At 39.4% G+C, this 21,693-nt stretch overlaps 1 protein-coding gene across 1 annotated transcript; it reads left to right on the top strand.

Annotated features, from left to right (window-relative positions):
* The first annotated feature begins 3,886 nt into the window (after positions 1-3,886).
* MEDAG (mesenteric estrogen dependent adipogenesis) lies at positions 3,887-15,872 on the top strand. The gene is made up of 5 exons (XM_083362438.1): positions 3,887-4,275; positions 10,317-10,426; positions 11,939-12,051; positions 13,781-14,066; positions 14,386-15,872. The coding sequence occupies exons 1-5, from the start codon at positions 3,983-3,985 to the stop codon at positions 14,508-14,510; spliced, it is 927 nt and encodes a 308-aa protein (XP_083218564.1). The 5' UTR covers positions 3,887-3,982; the 3' UTR covers positions 14,511-15,872.
* The last annotated feature ends 5,821 nt before the right edge of the window (positions 15,873-21,693 follow it).

The following is a 21,693-nucleotide window of genomic DNA, read 5'->3' on the forward strand; positions in this document are numbered from 1 at the left end:
AAAATGACCCTAAATATGCATAGTTGACTTACATCTTTCTTGATCTCCTTGTTTATATACACCTATCCAAGAACTCCTAAATTCTCCTCTCCGGCAACCTATAAATCTAAAGAAGTCTTGATGCATCAGCAATGAATGAAAAGGGTTAGCATTGCAGTGTTCATCACTGTATGCTCTGGGTACACTGGGATTTTATTCTCCCAACTGAATGAAGTTATCAGTTTCCATTTAAAATTCCCTGGATACCATGACAATACTGTTTCCTAAGAACTTGTGTAAGCTGATGCTGCTTTTTAACTTCCATTTCACAGTCAACTCTCAGCATCAAAAGCTGAGATAGATAGTCCTCCATTTATGACCACAACTGAACCCAAAATTTCCAATGCTAGGAACAACAGTTATTGACCTCATTTTACATTTCTTGCCACCGTTAAGTGAATCAGTACAGTTAAATTAGTAACAGTTATTAAGTGAATAAGGTTTTCTCATTGACTTACTGCAACAGTCATAAATACCTATCAGTTGCCAAGCATTTTGATCATATGACTGTGATGCTGTAACAAATGTGTATGTGTGAAAATACCATTGTGTTGGACAGTCACAAACATACTATTTAAATGTTTTAAAAAATCAATTGTCATGGTTCCAACAGATGAACTCTTTAAAGCAGGGCTTTTCAACCTTTTCACCCATTGTACCACTTTTAGGATATGGCAACATCCGAGTACCACCAGTCGCCTAGCAAGGTGTCAAAAACCTGATGACTAAAAAAAAAAGGAAAAAAGTGATGAAGTACAGGTAGTCCTCGACTTACAACAGTTCGCTTAGTGACTGTTTGAAGTTACAATAGCACTGAAAAAGTACCCCCCAAGCCACAGCCGAGCAAGACACTTGCCTGCCCACCCGGCAGCACTCTTCCTCTTGTCTGAGGTTTTCATTGTTGTGAACATTTCTGTTGAGGATTGACAGCGGGGGTGGGGTGGGGGGTGTTTGGTTTTTATTTCCCCCCCCCCATCTGCTGGGTGGTTGCAGCAGGTTTTGGTCACTTCACATAATCCTGGGACACTGTGACCATCATAAATATGAATCAGTTGCAAAGCATCTGAATGTAAATCACAAGACCCTGGAGATGCTGCAACATTCCAGCTGATCGGTGCTTCTTCTGGGCTCAGCAGACGTGCCAGGATCAGGGCCGAGCTCCAGTTGGAGCCTGGTGCTGATCCTGGCGCTTCCACTGAGCCCTGACAGCCCTGAAGAAGTGCTGATCCTGGTGCTTCCGCTAAGCCCTGACAGCCCTGCAGCTCCAGCCATCTCTCGCTCAGGCTTGTGCAGTGCTGCCATTTGCCTCCGCTATCACTTTTCTAGAATGATCGCATACCACCTGCCAGGTGCCAATGTACCACAGGTGGTACCCGTACCACTGGTTGAAAAGCCCTGCTTTAAAGAACTTCGAGGCATTGTTTACCTTAAAGTCTTTAATCAAGTTGCATAGCATCGGCAGGTACAGTACATGGTCGAAGCTGATATCTGAATTCTCCTCCCCATAGCATATAGAATCAAAGCACAGTTCCCTCCTCCAATTAACAGTCATAAATCACATTCTCCAATTAGTTTGAAGTCAGACCTTTTTCCCAATTCTCCAGCCCGCCATCTCTTATCATCTCTTATTTCAAACAGCCTTGAAAAATGCTCTACTGCTGTATTATTATGTCTAACTAATCCCCATACACATTCTTCCTCCCCCCAGCATCATCTAAGTCTAACTCTAAAAGTAACACACAGGTTAAAGAGAAAATGGCTGCATCTTCATATATTGTCAAAGCAAGAACATCCGATGTTAGCAGCGTTGACAATCCTACCTTGTAGAGTTAAGCAGTACTGTATTAACAATCCTCAATGAAGAATAATTTCAGCATAGTTTAAAGCACTTCACTTTAAATAACAAGTTTTTCCTTGATGCCAACTAAGTAAGGACAAGACTGAAGCTTGTGACAGTTTGTCTTATTCAGAGGTAGATCTGTAAAACATATCAACAACTTGTTTATGGGGGGCAGGGAGGATAAGGAACACTTATTTCTCTTAAAGACCACTTACTATCAGGAATAGTTTCCCAAGGACCCTGGTACTGGCAGAGGATGGAAGTCAAGTTGCTGATTTATCTCAAAGGTGCTTTTTTTCTTCAAAAGAACTGGACTGTTCTTTTCCTTCAGGAAAAAAACATTTTGTTTCTCATCTAAGAAGTTTCATCAGTTCTGAATGATAGGGGGGAGGAATTAAGGACTCCACAGACAGATTTATCCTTTTCCACCAATCAGTCTTTTCTTTCTGACACTCCATTTTCTCACTTTGCATTCAGCAGGTTGCCAGAAGGGGCCACAAGGATGGAAATTTGGTTATCCATTGCATGATGTTGCCCAGTCTTTGAGGTTTGCAGGCTACTTCTTAAAGTTCATCATGCACATCCATCATTTCATGGGTGGAGTTTGTGCCTGAGTTTTGGAACAGCATCAACCAATCTGAGCAAAATTATTCTCATGGGTCAAATAATGCCTGGTTATAGAACCCAGCTGCTAATGGGTAAAAAAATTCCAGTGAGCTTAAAAGAACAAAATAAAAAAGGAAATAATTCCATCAGACAGTACAGTAACCAATGTTATGCAAAAGGGTTGTTTAAACTGGGTGTGCATTGCAAATAAAAAAGCCACGTACCAGGAAAGCCATCTATGCAGTAAATATAAACCCAAGTTTTTAAATACAGTAAGTTTACACAGCATGCCTGCGATTCCATGTAATGGTTGACAAGGGGTACAGAAAATAGTGTGCAACCAAGAGCAATACAGTAGACTTGGCCCTATCAGAAATCAAATTGAGAATCATCAATTTCTTTCTATTTCTTTTTCACATTTCTGAAATCTCCCTCAAAGAGGACAGCCAAGCAGGGCTTTTCTCCAACAAATCGCCACCAACAAATAATTTTCATGTTCTCTCCAAAAATTCTATGTTTACCTTCCTGTAATAATCACATTCGCCAGCACAAGGTTTGATTTTTCATTGCTCAATACTATCAGCAGGCACTGGAGGATAATGATGGGTTACAGTTAACAGTTCCGCCCCCCCTTTAATTGATTGCATAAGAAAAGTTTTTTTAAAAAAACACACCAAAAACGGTAGCTCTACCCTCAGCTAAATATTCCGCGATCGCGTGATAGGATCCTTGGTACATAACAATACAGGTATGCAGGATTTTTCTAGGGGAATTCTAAGCGGAAACTAAATTCCCTTAAATGCAAAAACCTTTCAGGTGGTTGCCAAATGCACCCTTAAGAAGAGGAGAGAACCGGATCTACAAAGTGGGTTTATAATTCTTTAGTGCGACCTCATAGAAAGCTTTCCTTGTAATCGTTTGACACGTGTTTAGATTTGAGCACGAGCCAGTTTCCCCGTTTTGCCTAAAATACCCTGTTCTCAAGTTCTTCTCCCCTAGGCTACCATCCTTAAACAGCCTCCTCCGGTTAGTGCAAGGAAAGGGACGCGAGGGTGGCTTGCACGTGTGAACGAACCAGTCTCCTTCGCGAATACACTTAAAAGGGCAGTAAAGCTATAAAGCCACCCCACCGAGGGTGCGAGAGGCAGGGGGCAACCATGAGGTGAGGGAGAACAAGCCAGGGCCTTCGAAGGCTAGGTTTGAAGGTCAGCGCGTCGCCATCCCGCCCTCGACAGTCCGGCGGACTTTTCTGCCCCGCAGCTGCGTTTTCCGCGAGGCTGCGCAGGGTGACAAATTGAGGGCGAGCAATCAAAGCGGTTTGCTCCTCCGCCCTTACTCCCCGGCGGTTCAGAGGCGGAGCTCTAATGGTGTTTTTTTATTTCTTCCCCGAGGCCGGCAGCCAATTTCTAGCACGCCTGTGGTCCTGGCGCACCAGCTCTGTTCTCCTCCCGCATCTCTCTCTCTCTCTCTCTCTGCTGCTCTCTGCGCGGAACTGCCATGGCTGCCTGGAGCGGATCCGGTTCCGTCCCGGCAACCTCGGTCAGGCCCAGCTTGACCTCTGTCTCTTCGGGAGAGCTGCAGAGCCTTCGGACGTGCGACTGCGAGATGGCGGTGCTACCGCTGCGGCAGCTGCTCTCCCTACAGCCAGACTCCTTCCTACTGCGAGGGGACACTCTGGCGGTGCTGAGTCCGCTCGACCGGCGGCCTGGGGGCGGCTTCACGGTGATAAGCGACGGGTTTCTCCAGCTGGATGGCCAACAGCAGTGCAGGCTCACCGGCTATTTCAAGAGGTAAGCAGCCGCTTTTCTAATTTTCCTTCCCCCGCGCTCGTCTTGATGGAGGGGACAAGAAACGCATCCTACAGGTCGCGAGAAAAGTGGGTCTGGCACTTAGAAATCTTTCCGTTTTGAAGAAGGGAAAATTACCTGCTGCACTGCTGCCTGCCGGCTGTTTAGCAACCGGTATTAAAACTAAAAGGTTCATAAAACGGCTCTGTATTTGTGGGCCTATATCCCAGCCAGCCACTAATCATTGTTTGTACCCAAACTTTCCTAATTCAAAGCTGAGTCCTTCACATGATCTAAAAGCTGAATTGGTATTTTGGTATCATTTGCAGGCTATGAAATGCTAGGGCGGGTGAATAGGTTACCGTTGTTGGACTTGGAAAGATGGAGAGGGATTTTATAGGGAAAGGAAGCGTGGAGGAGAGAAGCTGGTCTAGTCTTTCTCGCAAATAACTGCATTAAGTTTAATGGCGGAAAAACATCCCCTAACCATAGTCCTAAACTAGGAGCCACATTGAATAGATGACCAGGATCTAGTGGGAGACCAGACAAATATACAATATTGTAAAAAGCAACAGCCATTTCCTGATTAATAAACATCGTGGTTAGGATTGCTGGGTAACCTTGCCAGTTGATGTTCATTAAATGTAGGACACCCCACATTCTGCAGTTTATTTAAAAAACAAAGTAATCCAGCGGTAAATTGCAGCATTCTGAGGGACCTTCAGCCAGCCTTCTCTGACAGAGTACTGACTGGTATTTACCATTATTTCTATCAGGCTTTTCACCATGCAATTGCTGTTTAAGAGACCTGATACTTTAGCAAAAGAAAGAGCCAGTAGATAGAGGAAATGTTGAACATCAGCTCTGAATATAGCAATAATCTCCTATTACAATACAGTAATACTCTACTTGTGTTTCCAGTTCCATCAATCAAGACTGCCACTGAGATAGAAACAAAAAGATAAATTTTCTGAAGAAGGACATTTATGACTGTGTGATTAAAGACTCCTCCTACCTGGACTAGTTCTTAGTCTTATCTGTGTTATGCATACCACTCATTCACAACTCCTCACTTTGTAGAATGATTGCTCCAGGGCCTGCTTTGAAGGGAGGAATCAGATAGTAGACCTAACTGAACAGGATGAGGCCTTGATAGAAAGGTCTCATCTAGAATCTAAATAGTGCAGCCTAGAGACATGGCTACCAACAAAAGACACAAAAGGTGGTGCATTGAATGGGACAGACATTGGATGAGTGGGTAGATGGGAATATCAGTCACTGAGGAAAAAAAAACAAACGCCAGAAGTTACCAGAGATGCTGCTATATACCACCAGGTTATTGGTTAATATTTGCTCAATGTGGTTCTCCAAAGTTGGTTAGATTTTAATGGAACTGTTGTGGATTCTATTTGTTTGTATGAAATGAACTACTAATTAAGCTATGCTTTTATTAATAAACTCCCCTCCCACCAGTTATGAGTGTGTAGTCATTACAGCAATGAGGCTTTATTATTGTATAGCTTCCTTTAAGACATTCTAAAAATTTCTGCCTAGGGGTTTATATGTAAAACAAGTAGCCTATGGCTTCTTTGTTAATTGATCCTGATGTGTTTGACAGAATTGTGTAACAGAATTGTTTGACAGAATTGCATACTTTTGTTTTCTTTGTTGTCTGATAAAGCTCACAATATGAAAACTTGGTCTTTCAAAGATAAGTAAACACTTGTGACTTTTCCTGCTTTATGAAGGAAGAACATTATTATGGCACGTATCTTATGTAGCCTTTGGAAACAAACATGCATTTGAAAAGTACCTTTTTTACTAAAGCAAATGAGTCATTGGTTCTCGTCCAGCAGTACCAATGGGTGACACCCATCAACTTATTCTTGGCATACACCTACCAGTTAGCTGAAAGAACTGTTTCTTCACAAGGCAATGTAATTTAATGCTGATATTAATAATCCAAGACCAACAAACATTAAACAGTGTTTAATATTTAAAAGACATGTTAAAAATTATGTGAAAATCAAACAGTCAAAATTGTGAAGACTCCACTTATTTTCTATAAGTTAAATCAGAAATTTTACCGCTGCTAGAGTAGATAGTTTAGAAATTTTACCACTGTTAGAGTAGATACTTTAATAGAACATGAGATAGGGATTCAACCTCTTATCTGAACAAAATCAAAGAAATATGATTTTCTAATAGGAAGTTGAATAAGGTAGGTTGACTCTATATGGGGAGAAAAAGCCCTGAATGTGTTTGAAATGTTGCCTTAAGAGTTTGTATGACTGAGCCTTGGTGGAGCAGTGGGCTAATGCCTCCTTAAGCAACACCAGCTGCCTGCAATTAGTGCAGGTTCACATCCCACCAGGCTCAAGGTTGACTCAGCCTTCCATCCTTCCGAGGTAGGTAAAATGAGGACCCAGATTGTTGGGGGCAATAAGCTGACTTTGTAATAATGCCGCTTGGGGGGTGTATGAAAGCCCTAATAAGCAGGCATATACATAGAATGAAGGCTACTGCTAAGCTTGTAAGCCGCCCTGAGTCTTCGGAGAAGGGCGGGATATAAATGGAATTAAAATAAAATAAATAAATAAATAAAATGGTTAAAGGTTTTCATCTTTTGGAGGTGAGAAAGACAAGAAAGTTATAATATAAACCCTAAAGTTAACTTGGTATTTGTTTTTTGACTGAAGAAAAACTTACTTTTTGATGATCTTATGCAAGTAGACTAAGTAAGTTGCAATCTTGTGTGATGATATCATACACATGTTGTCCTTTGCCTCCATGCAGAAACCCATGAGATGAAGTTATTATGAACAAGGGCCTGTTACAGGACCACTTTGTTGGAATCTAACATTGTTGTAGGCTGTTATACAGGCTTATGTATTCCAGAAGTTAGAACAGGTACAGTAAGTGTTTTTGGCTTATTGGCCTGACCATAGTAATAAACCAAATAGAGGTGCAGTTTATGTAGGAGGAGCAAACTAGGTGACATGGCTATAGGCATATGCTTATTTTAAAAGCAAACATGAAGGAAGGACATTCATAAACATAAAACAATGATAATATCAGCTTTTGTCGCTAATGGATTATTTTTTTAATTGGAGAAATTGGAGTTTGCAAATGGTGACCTCAATTTTTCGTTATTTTTTCCTTTTAGAAAACTGTACCATCTTAACTCTTCCTGTAATTTTATGTACTACATATGAATCATTTTCAGTGGACAACCAGTATGTCTGGGTTAGCTGACTCATGGATGTCTGTTTACTTATTGCTTCTAGCTCCTTTCCAACTTTTCTTAGATGGAGCTGGCAGTTTTTTATTCCATCAAATCCATTAGTCCTGGCAGGAGAAATGAAACATTGCAGTTTTGCTGCAATATGCTTACAAAATAACTACTTCTATTTCTAAACAATAAAATTTTCTATAACTAAACTGTTTCTGGAGAGGGGAAAATATATACCATAGTGTTGTCAGCCATTACAGGGGAAATGTTAGTTAAGCTAGATAAATGCATACTGTAGTATGCAATTAATTTAGTTAGAATAAGAGTTGGAAGGGATCTTGTAGGTCATCTAGTCCAACCCCCTGCCCAAGCAGGAGTCCCTACACCATTTCTGACAGATGGCAGTCCAGTCTCTTCTTGAAAGCTTCCAGTGATGAAACTCCCACAGCATCTGAAGGCAAACTCTTCCATTGGTTGATTGTTCTCACTGTCAGAAAAATTCTCCTTATTTCTAGATTGAATCTCTTCTTGATCAGTTTCCATCTGTTATTCCTTGTCTGGCCTTCAGAGGTGCTTTGGAAAATAGGTTGATCCCCTCCTCTCTGTGATGGCCCCTCAAATATTGGAACACTGACTAGCCATGCCCAGTTCCTGTAACCATTCTTCATATGTTTTAGCCTCTAGTCCCCTAATCATTTTTGTTGCCCTTCTCTGCACTTTTTCTAGAGTCTCAACATCTTTTTTATAGTGTGGAAACCAGAACAGATTGCAGTATTAGAGGTGTAGTCTTAACTAAGGCTTTATAGAGTGGTATTAGTACCTCATGTGATCTTGATTAAATCCCTCTATTAATGCAACTTAGGATTTCATTGGCTTTTTTGGCTGCCGCAGCACACTGTTAACTCATATTTAATTGATTGTCCACTAAGACTCCAAGATTGGCTCTCACAGTTACTGCTATTAAGGCTGGTTTCACCCAATCTATATGTGTACTTTTTGTTGCCTAAGTGTAAGTTTCTGGCATGCCACGGATGGATGCCAGTCCACAGACCAGGTGCTTGGGAACCCCTGATGTTGATGCTCAGAAAGTTAAGCAACTTCAGGAGTCATTAAGTGGCCAAAGCAAGACAGCTGCCCTCCATACATGGAGGGAACATCTACACTGGGCTGGAGAAATGAACCTCAGATCTTTAGGATGCAAGCTTCATTTTTCCAGCCCAGTGCAGGAATTCCCCTCCTCTCTGTTCATGGAACAGAACTCCTATGGTGGGCTGCAGAAATTCAGCTTGGATCCCAAAGATCTGAGCTTAATTTCTGCAATCTGACAAAGGATTTCTGCCCCCCCCCCCCATGAGTGGAAGAGAGGGGAAATCATCAGGCAGCAGCAGCAGTTTGCAACCTGCTTCCCCGTTGACTTTCTGTGGAAGCCAGCAAAGAAGATTGCAAATGGCAATCACATGAGCCAAACATCCAGCTTATGATCACGTGACTGCGGGGCATGGGTGCAAACAACATTTTACAAGAGCCAGAAGAATATGACAGACCATAAAGCATAATTTCTGAGCTGTTGTAACTTCAAACAGTCATTAAACACGCATTTATAAGTCGGGCACTACCTGTATACAGGATTAGGCTAACAGCTCTGTTTGGAATTTTCTGCTGGCGTGCCTTTATCTCTGCCTCCCAATTGGAAAAGCATAGAAATAGTTTTTGCTAATAAATTTAGTGTAAGGATGGAAAACCTATGACCCTTCAGATATTGTTGAATTTTGGCTCCCAGCATCCTTCAACATTAGGCAGACAATCTGGGACTGATAAAAGTTGTAGGTTAGCAGTATTCCCTCCCTTGTTTTGAGGCTAGTGTCATCTGAACCTGAGTTGCATGCATCCTGTCTTTGACTAATCAAATTATAAATGATTTTCAGCTGTTAAACTCTTTATGCCTATATTCTCCACTTAGGTTTGGACAGAATCAGTGTACATCCTGTTTTGATATATTAAGGTATAAATTATCCAAAACAGCATTTCCAAGCCACCCTGACATACAGAGACTGTGATTTCCTATGGGTCTGTTTCACATTAAGCCATTAGGTTGATTTACTATATCCACTAGAAGTATTCAGTGCTAAGGGTTTTATTAAAAAAAAGTCCTTTGGAGCACATCAAAGTGCAGACAAGTCCTTAAAGCTGCTGTATCTTTTTCTGGGATCATGCAGTTGTCATAATAATCCTAAAAAAAAGGTAGTTGCTTTAAGTAATTACAGGTAAGTGGTAAATTTGCATCCCAGTGTGTTGCAAAACACTTCTTGGAGTGAATTTGAAGCTTTACATAGACCTTCTATTCTGTATGATAGTCTGCATTTGCTACCATTTCCTCTTTTTCCAGTTATTTTTCTGGAGAAAGAGGAAGACTTGGGGGTCAGGACTAATGTCATCTCAGTTGTGACTGAAATGCTGCTGCTTCTAGTTGTCCTGCAATCCTCCATAAATTATCTTTTCCATTTTTTTTGCTCCTCCTGTAATTTTAACACATTTATTAACTCCTTTTCCCACATGGGATAGGCCATACAAATCTATGGTGGGACAGACTGTGAGATTTGAAAGAAACTATTAGGGGTGTCAAACTGCCGGCCCGCAGGCCAGTTGCATCATATGGAGGCCACACCCGTCCCAGCAATGCACAAAAAAGTCACGCTACATGTACTGCTTTTAAATTGCCTTCAAGAACTTATCATGAGTTTGCACAAAATTGCATTTTTAAATTCTACACTTAATCAATGCCTGAATATTTACACTTTATTTTCTTCAACAGGCACGTAGAGTTGAATAGCCATCATGATTACAAAAACTACAGAGAGACTATACTGGGTCGGCCATTGGTGTTTTTCATTAATGTCAGAACAAAACATAATTCTACAAAAGGTATGTATCATAAGGCTGTTGTAAAATGTACAGGCTGACTGCCTTGCTTATAAAAAGATAATTGGATTCTTACTTTAAAATGGCATGATTGAATTGGGGTAAAGGGGCAGGTTGTGATGTCTCTGTGAGACTGGTAAGATTAGATTGTAAGGGTATGAAATATTTTAATTTTATAAAAACATGGCTTTTGCTCTAATAGAGTAATGTTTTAAAATGCCAACTTCCTAAGGAGCATGTTGCTTATGAAAGTGTTTTTACATACCTTGGGTTCTTACATATGGTTAAGTAGGTTGCTTTTCTGTAAGAGATTCTGTAAGTAAAACAATAGCACCTTTAATTGAATCCAAGCCTTTCTCCAGCCAGCTGCAAGAAAATGGAGTAGTCTATATAACTTAACAGCAGTTGAGCTTGTTATATCAACAAAGGTGCTATTCATAAGATTTACTAAAGTGGAACAGGATAATAAAATAGTCTTACAAAGTCAGAGAAGAATTCTGTTCAGTATTAAACTCTAAATCAGAAATATGTAGCATAAAAGCAATGAACTATACAATAGACTTTAAATAAGAATTCTCTGATGTGGCTTACTTGTTTTGAAAAGTTATTATTTTGGCTCTCCTAAGATAAAAATCATTTATAGTAGAAGGCAATAAAACAATTTAACTGACCAAGAACCTTGAAACATCAATAAACCTGTTAATAATTAAGCAAAACAGAAAAACCCTAACAGATTTATTTATAAAACTTATATTCCACATTCTTGTTTTAATAACAATACTAACAATATTAATTATAAAAATATTTACAATTAACCCATTAGAATAATTATAATTAAAATTAATAATTGTAGTGTTATTAGAAAGCCCTATTTAGTTTATTTCCAATGCAACAGACCCAATTTTCATCAGGCAGATTGGTTAATCTTAAATAGTCCACATGTAATGTCATAAATGGAGATATATGATGTGATTTGCCTCATTTACCACATGGCATTATTACATTAATGACACAAATCACAATGACTTTCATATATATTATGTAGTTAAAAGTAATGGACATCCTCTCCCCCTAAGAATCTGTTAAAAGTGGTTTTACTGAAATTCAGTATAAACACTTAAAATGAAAGATATAAAACCACAAATTTCTTGAAAAGTTGTAAAATGAAGGCATTTCTATCCTGCTTAAATGCCCAGTTGTGGGGCAAACATAACTGAATAGGAGGGAATTCAAACATCATATTTACCTGTACTGAATGAAATTGTTTCTAAACAACACCAAGATAAGAAAATATTTTAGAAAGCGATAAGGAAGTCTGAAGAAGGCTGACTTGTTCCCCATAAAAATGCCTTCTTAGGAATGTACAGGATAAGAAAAAATAGTTTAAGAAATGCTTATTTTGTAGTGAATAGAACCACTCGGGGCAAAACTGTATTATGTATAAGTAAGAAAAATATTTGAGATCTGCAAATGTTTATTATTATTGTCTACATTACCAATGTTAAATCCCTTTAGAAAAAACATACGCTTTGCTTGTGAATACTCGACACCCAAAGATGAGAAGGCAGATGGAGAATAGCATGAACAATGTAATCTCATCTGTGATTGGGGAAAGCTATAAACTTCAAGTGAGTTGGGCAGATTTTTTGTTTAATGTAAGCTTGCTATCTTCAAGTTAGTATTTTGGATAAGTTTTAAGGAGCAAAGGACATTGTTCTTTGGATAAATTAGAAAAGCAAAGTCTTTCCCCTAGATCAGGGGTAGGCAACCTTGGCTCTTTTATGACTGGTGGACTTCAACTCCCAGAATTCCTGAGCCAGCCATGCTGAGGGGAAAGGGACAGGTTTCCAAGCTGAGCCATGCTGGCTCAGGAATTCTGAGAGTTGAAGTCCACAAGTCATAAAGCGGCCTAGGCCTAGGTCAGAGGTAAGCCACTCTTTTGTGACTTGTGGACTTCAACTCCCAGAATTCCTGAGCCAGCATGGGGGAATTGTGGCCTCTTCATGACTCATGGACTTCAACTCCCAGAATTCTTGAACCAATCTGGCTCAGTTTGGAAACCTCTCCTTTTCCCCTCAGCATGGCTGGCTCAGGAATTCTGGGAGTTGAAGTCCACCAGTCATGAAAGAGCCAAGGTTGCCTACCCCTGCCCTAGAAGGATATTCATACAACCATAAATCTACCCAAAGACAGGGACAAGTGAATGTGGATTCAAGTTTTCTAATATTTTGCTAGGTAGCAGCTCAGGCCTAATTATCCAACAGTTATTAAAACCTGAGCTGGAGCTCAAACATGCTCCAAAAACAGATTTAAATTAAGCTCTAGGATTCTTTGTGATAGAACATGTCTACATGTATGTTGCTAAATGCATAAAAGTTAGTGGATGGCAACATTTCTGATGGTCTGTGTGGAGATGTGCTTTATTTCCCCCCTCCCCCATTTTGTAAAATACAGTATACCCAAGCAGGCATTATTATATGGTACTTTCTGATGGCCATTTTAAACGATGGTAACAGACAAATTAAAATTGATTAGCCCTTGGGCCATATCAAAGTGCAAAGTTCCAGCAACAAATTGTTACTAAAATTTGATAAAAGCAATTTAAAATGGAATTTGGTAACAGACAAATTGCATTTCTACAATGTTTCCAGCAACCTTAATACTACTGTCTCGTGTATACTGCTAAGCCCTCCCAAATTTCTGGAAGACTATATAATATTTGGCAATACCACGTACAGAGCAGAAGAGGAAGAAGCAGAACAGTCCAAGAATGAATTCAGACGTTGTAATAGCCATGAGGCCTGTCGTTTAAAATCAGATCTCAAGCTGAAAAATGTAGACAAATTGCATTAGTAGTCACCTGTTAATATTGCTGGTATCAGATTTTATTTACCATTCTGGAACGAAAATGTAACAGCTAATCTTCAGTTATAAAGATACAAAGGCTAACTGAAACTCAACTGTTTAAGGCATTGAGATTTAATACTACTGCTGTCATCCAAGTTAATCACCTGTTTGTTTGTTTGTTTATATGGCTGAACAATTTGCGGGGGGGTCTCATTTTAGTTTTTGGTGAAGTGAGAGATAGTATGTCATGAATAAATATGGCTAGAATTTTGAAAGCTCTTTTCTAAGTGTTCAGAAGCATAGTTTTTTTAGAAGTTATTGTATGTTAAATATAGAGTTACAATTATAATGCATTTCCTAGTTCAAAATGGGAAGAAACCATGAAGTTAGTTTTCAGAAATGGTAGCTGTAAGGAGCTCCAAGGTTGGGGAGGCTTTTAAGGGCTGCATCCATTCTTGGAGCATTAGGCCAATCAATCAATCAATAACCATTTTTCTTTTCTCTGTACAGTTTAACTTTCAAGATGTTGTAAAGAAGTTTTTTCCTTCGGAAGCCTATCTGGTTAATGAAGAAAGTTTAAGTTTCTCCTATGAGTTCAAAACTGATGCCTTATTTGATTTCTTTTATTGGTTTGGGTTCAGCAAGAGCACTGTTTCAATGAATGGGAAAGTTCTTAATTTGTCAAGTACCAATCCAGAGAAGAAAGAAATTATAACTAAATTTCTGGATAAAATGAGTGAACCAAATTTGCGTTCAAACAGCTGTTCAGACAGGAAGTTCAGCATTATCTCTAGAGGTGAGTTGGTAAACTACTATGATATTTTAAATATTACATTCTTCATAGGTAGAACAGCTTTATTCTATGATTAAGTTCACACATTGCAGTAAGGCATTGCTGTTTGCTGAATAAGACACAATGGGTTGTGTTTCTACAACATGGTAAGATATAAGCGGGAGTTTACAAACCATTAGGTTTATACACTTTTTCAGTTTTTAAACATCCAGCGAACTGGAATATCTGGAAAATATTAATTTTTTGGATCAATATATTTGGTTAGGGTGGAGAAGTTTACTTTTTTAAAAAACATTACATATGTATTTATATTATCTTGCAGTTTCAATAGATGACGTGTTTAATGGCAACTTGACATCACAATCGACTTGGATGGAGTCTCCTTTAGCTCTCTGGACAGTTTCAGGCTCTCAGAAGTCTGAAGACAGGTCAAGTATTGAAGTTTGAGTCTCTTAACATTGAGAAAATATGTTGAAGAAAGAAGGAAGATAACCACAGTGGGATTATCTTATTGCAGAATGCAAGGAATTTCTGCCTTTTGTTGCAAATAATAGGAGTATCTGCATTCTATGTTGCTTTCATTGATTCAGGGTAAGACTCCTGATTACTGAAGTGATATTTACAGAGCTGGTTCTACATTCAGCATTAAAGGCTGTTGAAGCCTAGAGTTTTTGGCATTGCAGTTAGCCGTATAGCTAGAATGATTTTAAATCTTGGATTATTTCAGCAGTTTCTAAATAACTGCCAGGTTTTCAGAATCATGGAAAAATACATTATCTTTTTATTGCTCCAACATTTATCATACCTTGGCAAGTTGATAATTCCAAACAGCTTTGAATTGTAAGCAGCTACCACAGCAACTATGAACTGGAGGGTTTTTTGTTTGTTTTTGTAAAATGGTGATAAAGAACTGGCAGACCGAATCCTCAAATCCATGTCTTTGGATCAAGAAGTCAGCTGCTGTCAGAGCTTGGCTGTACTCTGGCTTGGAAACTTTTACTGCGTAGCCTAACTTTCACTCATTGGGCATTATTTTCATAAGGGTTGTGCAATGCTTAGATTTAATCCAAAAAAGAAAATTCAGGATACTCAACACAGCATCTGTTCAGTTCTTTAAAGCAGCTACATCTTTTCCAGGATTATCTGAATGCAAGCTGTGGTACTGTCCCAGGAAAAGACAGGCTGCTTTAAATAGCAGCGGACAGGTGCTATATTATGCACTCCATATTTTGTTGTAATTGAATCCAAAGAGGGGTGCGGTGCACACATTTATTTGTCCCTCTCAAATATAGAATAAACTTTTCAGATACGTATGTAAATATAACACATTAAAAGAGGTGCTTTGAATCAGAGCTTAATATCTTGGAATGTTATAGAAAACATCAGTGATCTGTAGTCCACAGTAACTGGGAGGCGTATTGGCTGAATGGTTTTAAATTTGAGGAGTCACCTTGGGGCTACCTGATGAATATTTTACTTTTTATGACTTAACATTAAAACAATATTTTGACAAAGTATAATCTTTACATCATGAGGGCTTATAGCAGCCTTTCTCACTGTTCTAAAATTCCCAGCTGAATGGCTGCCTGGCTGTAGGCTCACCCAATCTGGAGAGTGCCAGCAGGTTTAAAGAATGACTGGAATGAATGTGCCATAAAATTATCTCTCTTTTTCTTAGTAGGCTTTTTTATCATGTTAAATGTGTACATCTTAAGGAATGCAATATGCAGTCCCTTTATATTGAAGAGACTTCATGTATAAACAATTGCCTAATCAGTGCCTTCATTGTTTCACAATAAACAGAGGTTATATGGATCTCTTTTTCTTTTCTCAAGTTCACTTTCCATGTTGCACAATGTCAAAAACCACAGTTCATCTATAAACAAGCTAGATTACACTGCAGGAATTTGAATAAGGGTTGGAAGTAAGTAGGGAAAAAAACCCACTAAAAGGTACTAAGTATGTAAAATCTTGAGCTATAAAATAGCTGAAATTAGCCCTAAATCTAGGGGGGGGGCTAATAAATGCTAAGAGCTATCAAATTAGAAAATGGAGAATATTGAGAGATTAAAATTAGAATTAAAAGTTTGAAGGACAGGAAGGTTTATAAACATGATTAATTAGAATTGCAATCCTCTTTATTGATATGAAACCCAGTGAAACTTAATGGCTATTCAGGCACTAAATCTGGCTGTAAGAAAGGCTACTAAGAAAGTTGAGAGTTCCTTATTTAAAGACGTCACTTAGCAACTATTCAAAGTTACAATGCTCCCCCCCCATACAGGTGATTGTAGGATTCTGTAGTTACATGACTGTTTTATTATGTTTTTTGCCAGTTTCCAACCTTTTCAGCCCATGGTAATACATTGGTTTGCTTAACGATCATCACAAACAAAAGAAGTTAAATTGGGTCTGATCACGTGGGTAAAACTCCATTGTGGTCCTAAGTCAAGAATTACATTTATTGCAATACATTTTTTCAAAAGGAAATTAATAGCTGTAAACCACCATCTTTATAGGGCGGTGCATAATTCACTTGATTGGGCATAGAGTGTTCCATACATCTTTGGAACTTTCCGCTCTTCCAGCAGATGACATCAAACCTCTTTCCAGTCACACAGTTCTAGAGGCAATTTGGGAGTTCCTAGAAGTAAATCCTGCAAACTAGAAGCAGTTCAATGGAATACTGGACAAAACAAATGCTGTATCTAGGATACTCTAGGATACTTCAAACTGATTCCAGCATGGAGGATTTATTTCTGGAAATGATACACCACCCTAGAAGAGTATTCTTCAATATCTTCATCAATGACTTAGATGAGGGAGTTGAAGGGGAACTCATCAAATTTACAGATGACACCAAACTGACAGGAGAAGCCAACACACCAGAAGACAAACTCAGGATTCAAAAGATCTAGGCAAACTTGAACAATGGGCCCTATCCAACAAAATGATTTTCAATGTGGAGAAAAGCAAAGTTTTACATTTAGGCAGAAAAGATCAAAGGTACAAGTACAAACTGGGCGAGATCTGGCTTAAAAACAGTAACTGTGAGAGGGATCTTGGAGTCCTCTAGTGGACGATCGCTTGACAATGAGCCAGCAGTGTGCAGCAGCAACCAGAAAAGCTAATACAATCCTGGGTTGTATAAACAGGCATAGAATCAATATCACGCGAAGTATTACTACCACTTTATAAAACCCTAGTAAGACCACACCTGGAATACTGCAGCCAATTCTGGTCATCATATCACAAAAAAGATGTTGAGAGTTTGGAAAAAATTCAAAGAAGAGCAACTAAGATGATCAAAGACCTGGAGACTAAAACATACGAAGAATGGCTGTGGGACTTGGGTTTGGCTAGTCTAAAGAAAAGAAATAGGGGAGATATGATAGCAGTATTCCAGTATTTGAGGGGCTACCACAAAGAAGAGGGGGTCACTTTCACCAGAGCACCAGAGGAAAGGACGAGAAACAATGGTTGGAAACTGATCAAAGAGAGAAGCAACCTGGAATTAAGGAGAAACTATCTGACAGTGAAGACAATCAACCAGTGGAATAGTTTACCCCCAGAAATCGTGGGTGCTCCATCACTGGAGATTTTTAAGAAGAGACTAGACAATCACTTGTCTGAGATGGTATAGGTATAGGAGAGTGGGGGCTGGACTAGAAGACCTTCAAGGTCCCTTCCAGCTCTATTCTATTCAAAAGATGCTTTCGAGAGGACAAAATTCATCAAGCACAAAAGCCCCTCACATAAAACAGGAACAGTTAAAATTCAAGCTTTGTAGCACAAGTCTATTGCTACTTGCACATCAGTTCTTTATTTTGAACATTACTGTCCCCAGCAATTTGACAAACTCACAGGAAGAATTCAGATTCCTATTGGCGAAGCTAGAAATGCAGTGGAATCCCTTGATATTTTTAACAAATATATTATAGAACATAAATGTGCTATGCAGATAGTTGTTATGCCATATTCCTGTTCACTGTTCCAGCTGGCTGTATTGTTTCAGCGGTACTCCATTCCATGTTAGTGTGCTATGCCTTTTCTTCTCAACACAACCATGATCTGGCTATTAAATGACAGATTTTGAAAAGAGTGCAATTTTTTAAACTCATTTTTTCCCCAGTCAATTTTAAGGTTTCTTTAGGCATGCATCTAATCTTTTATTTCTCAGTGCCCCTACTGGGGCTAAAAAAATTACTTCTTTTCTAAATTTATTATTAGGAAGAGTTCTGATTGATGCATCTTTGCCCCATGCCACATTATATCAATTTTCCATTGTGGGTTTCCAACGACTCCTGTTCCCCTATTTAAAAGTACTCAGACTAAGAAAAATCTAGGACTGGGCAATCAGCCAACATCTGGTGATTCCCACAAGTAAAATCTTGAAAGAATGAACTCGTATAGTAAATCTGAAAACAATTTGGCGGGATAAATGGTTTGCATGAATATTAATAGTTTTGAATTCGGCTCAACAGATCTTGCAACTAGAAAGCTATGCTGCATGACCTTTCTAGCATATGAATAACATAAAAGATTTTAATTATACCTTCATTTTCTAATAGCGCTTGTGTTCCTATTTTTTTTAATCTTTTTTTAGTTCAAACCTAACTACAGAATAGGCCATTTTAAGGATTCCAGACAATGATGGACACAAAGAACTTCCACTTAGAGGCCTTGAAATAAAACAGCATAAATTGGGACTTATGGTTACTCATAGTATAAATTTGGGCTCTATCATCACACCAGAGATCATTTGCAGCAGAGAATTTCTATGTGCTTCTTAGTATCTGCCACCTCTGTCAAGGTAGGCCTGAGTGTGCATGTACACCCTCACATAGCACTATCCATTCGAAAACACCTCAAAGCAGTTTACAATACAAGCTAGACAATAAAATCATAAATTAAAAAAACAAGCCATCCATGTGCAATAAAAGAGATGGGGATAAGATGCTTCATGGGTCAGCCACCCCACCCCCACCATCCTGCCAGAACCAATGAAGCTTTTTGGATAAGAAGTGAAACATCTTTTTCAAGGAAAAAACAGTCCAGTTGCTTTGAGATTCAAGAACTTTCCAGACCCCTCAGGTGGCCTGCCAGGAAACAGAAAAAGTAACATACACCTTTATCCTCTGCATCTTAACAGTGCAGCCTTTCTCTAAAACCTAGAATGGGTCTGTAAATGTTGGTGGCTATCATAGCGAGAGAAACTAGTGACTACACAGCCATCTTTATAAAAAGGGCAAAAGTCTGCATTGCCTGCTCACTGAAACATTTGCTTTGACATAGCAGAACGCTAAAAAAAAGCCTGCACAAATAAACAGTCCTTTGTAGAGCTGATGATCACAGCATTAAAGAGAGCTTACAAATTTGGGGACTTGTTTTAAACAATTAGGAACTTAATGGGTTGGTTAAGTCCAAGTATTCCTCTCTGAGGATGGTTTAGAACAGGGGTGGGCAATCTTGGCTCTTTTATGACTTGTGGACTTCAACTCCCAGAATTCCTGAGCCAGCATGGCTGGCTCAGGAATTCTGGGAGTTGAAGTCCACGAGTCATAAAAGAGCCAAAGTTGCCTACCCCTGGTTTAGAAATATGAAATATGAATAATTACATATGTAGGACATGATAGGCAAAACGTTTTACCTTTATTACTCCCTAATACAAATTCGTTACTACATTACATATACTATAATGTACTTGAAAGGGAATTTCAAAAGATATACGTAATGACTGAAAGTGCAGAATAAACACTCGTGACCACATATTTCATCTAATGCACAGATTTGAAAGTGTCTGTTAAGCACACCCATAAAGTGATCCATTTGTGTCTTCTGATGCATCTGCTGAAGTATGCTGCAGCTCAGGAAAGCTTATGCCTTTTAATAAAATGTGTTGATTGGAAAAAGATACTACCAGATTCCTATTTTTTTTTGCAACACAGACCAACACTTATCTCCTACATGTTTATCTTCAATCTGTCATATATCAAAAGCGTGTACATTAAGTTCATTGCCATAAAGGCTAGCACTGCTAAGAGATGCCTTTATAAATTCAAGCATCTATTCCTAGTTCACAGCTGTTTCCACACTTCCCCTTTTAATCAGAAACATAAACATTTGTAAATGAACTTTTCTATTACTGTGTTTGCATGCCAAGAAAAACTGCATTACCTATTTTTTCCTTAATATGGTTATTAAAGAATAAAGATCTTACTTTTAAAGAAGGTGACAACCTTACCTTGCTAACCATATTATTACTGCATTAGATTCAATGTAGAGCTAAACTCCTTATAATTATTGTTTTCTTGGAGAAAGAGGAATTTTGGCAGAGTCTTCCATGTGACCCACTGGCTTCTATTCTAAATTCCTTCACTTCACTCACCATCTGAAGGCTCAAATTCCAGAAAAGTCACAGTGTTCCTCTTTTAAAATATCAGTGAACAATTACGAAAGAAAGAAAAAAAATCTCAGTGAAATCTCAAATAACTGAGGCATTGCAAACTTAAAATATTCCCCATTCAAAAATGCTCTCCTTGTCCCTTTCCAGTTAAATAACCCTTTTCCCAGAATAATACTCCATTCTATTTTAAGATGCCACAACAGTCTTTGTACTTTTATCAGATTGCTCAAGCTAGGCCAGATTATGTTTGGCTACTTTTGTTGTGGAGTCTACATAAAGATAAGCTCCAAAGAGATTTTATCTGATCATAAGAAAAGGAGAATTGTAACTATCACCCATCCCTTATTGTGGTCCTTGGGGGTCAGGCCTCTGACTATATACTCTACTCTTTCTGAGTAGAAGCGGATGAAAACCTGGAAGCAGAGTTTTATGCCCCTTTCACGCTACAGTGAAAATGAGAGCATAATAATGAAATTGGAAAACGCCAGCACACACATCTGAGCTGCAAAAATCCAGACTCTCTAGTAGATGGAAAGAGAAATGCAGAAAACTCTTCGAAGACTGCGCTTATAAATAGCAGCCATTCATCACAGATAAGGGAAAAAAAAAGAACCCCATCTCTCAAAACCCAAGATTGAGGGGTGTCCCCCTTTTCTGCCCTCTGCCCAATTTGTGACTAATAAGTTGCCAATCCTTCAAGGAAGCACGCGTTAGTGTCTATTGGCATTTCTTTCGGCGTCCATCCCGTCCCTTTGTTTTTATTTCTCCCCATCTTCTGGAGTCGACCAAACGTCAAGCAGGGAGCGCGCGTGAGTGGGGAGGAAGGCGTCCCCATCCCCAAATGGTTCTTGGTTTGCATCCAGGAACCAAGCCATTTTGGTTTCAATAATAACACGCGGGCCTAAAATGCTCGCTGACGAGACCCAGTCTTGCTTTGCCGCCATCATCCCCAGCGCGGTCGTTCCCCAGAGCTCTGCCCAAGCCGGCGGGAAAAGGGTGCAGCCTGCTCGCTCCCTGGGTCACAATCGCAAAAGTGGTGTCTGGGCAACCGGCAGGTCTGCCGGGCGCAGGGAAGGAGGCAGGCAGCAGGGTTTAATTGCGTCTCCCGCTTGACAGCGGCTCAGTGACAGGACGGCCTTCCCCCACCCTCCAACCCCCGTCTCCTTTCCCAATTCTTCCCTGCTCCAGAGCCAGGCGGAGGCCGAGTTGGACTAACCCACCCGT

This window comes from Vipera ursinii (genome assembly GCF_947247035.1).
Source record: "Vipera ursinii genome assembly, chromosome: 4".
Classification (NCBI taxonomy): domain Eukaryota; kingdom Metazoa; phylum Chordata; class Lepidosauria; order Squamata; family Viperidae; genus Vipera; species Vipera ursinii.

What these genes read in the sequence shown, in the direction of transcription:
- MEDAG (XM_083362438.1), top strand. Translation starts at nt 3,983, where the DNA reads ATGGCTGCCTGGAGCGGATCCGGTTCCGTCCCGGCAACCTCGGTCAGG. An exon ending in CTCACCGGCTATTTCAAGAG is followed by an intron (nt 4,276 to 10,316) that starts GTAAGCAGCCGC and finishes TTTCTTCAACAG; the next exon opens with GCACGTAGAGTTGAATAGCC. An exon ending in GGGAAAGCTATAAACTTCAA is followed by an intron (nt 12,052 to 13,780) that starts GTGAGTTGGGCA and finishes TTCTCTGTACAG; the next exon opens with TTTAACTTTCAAGATGTTGT.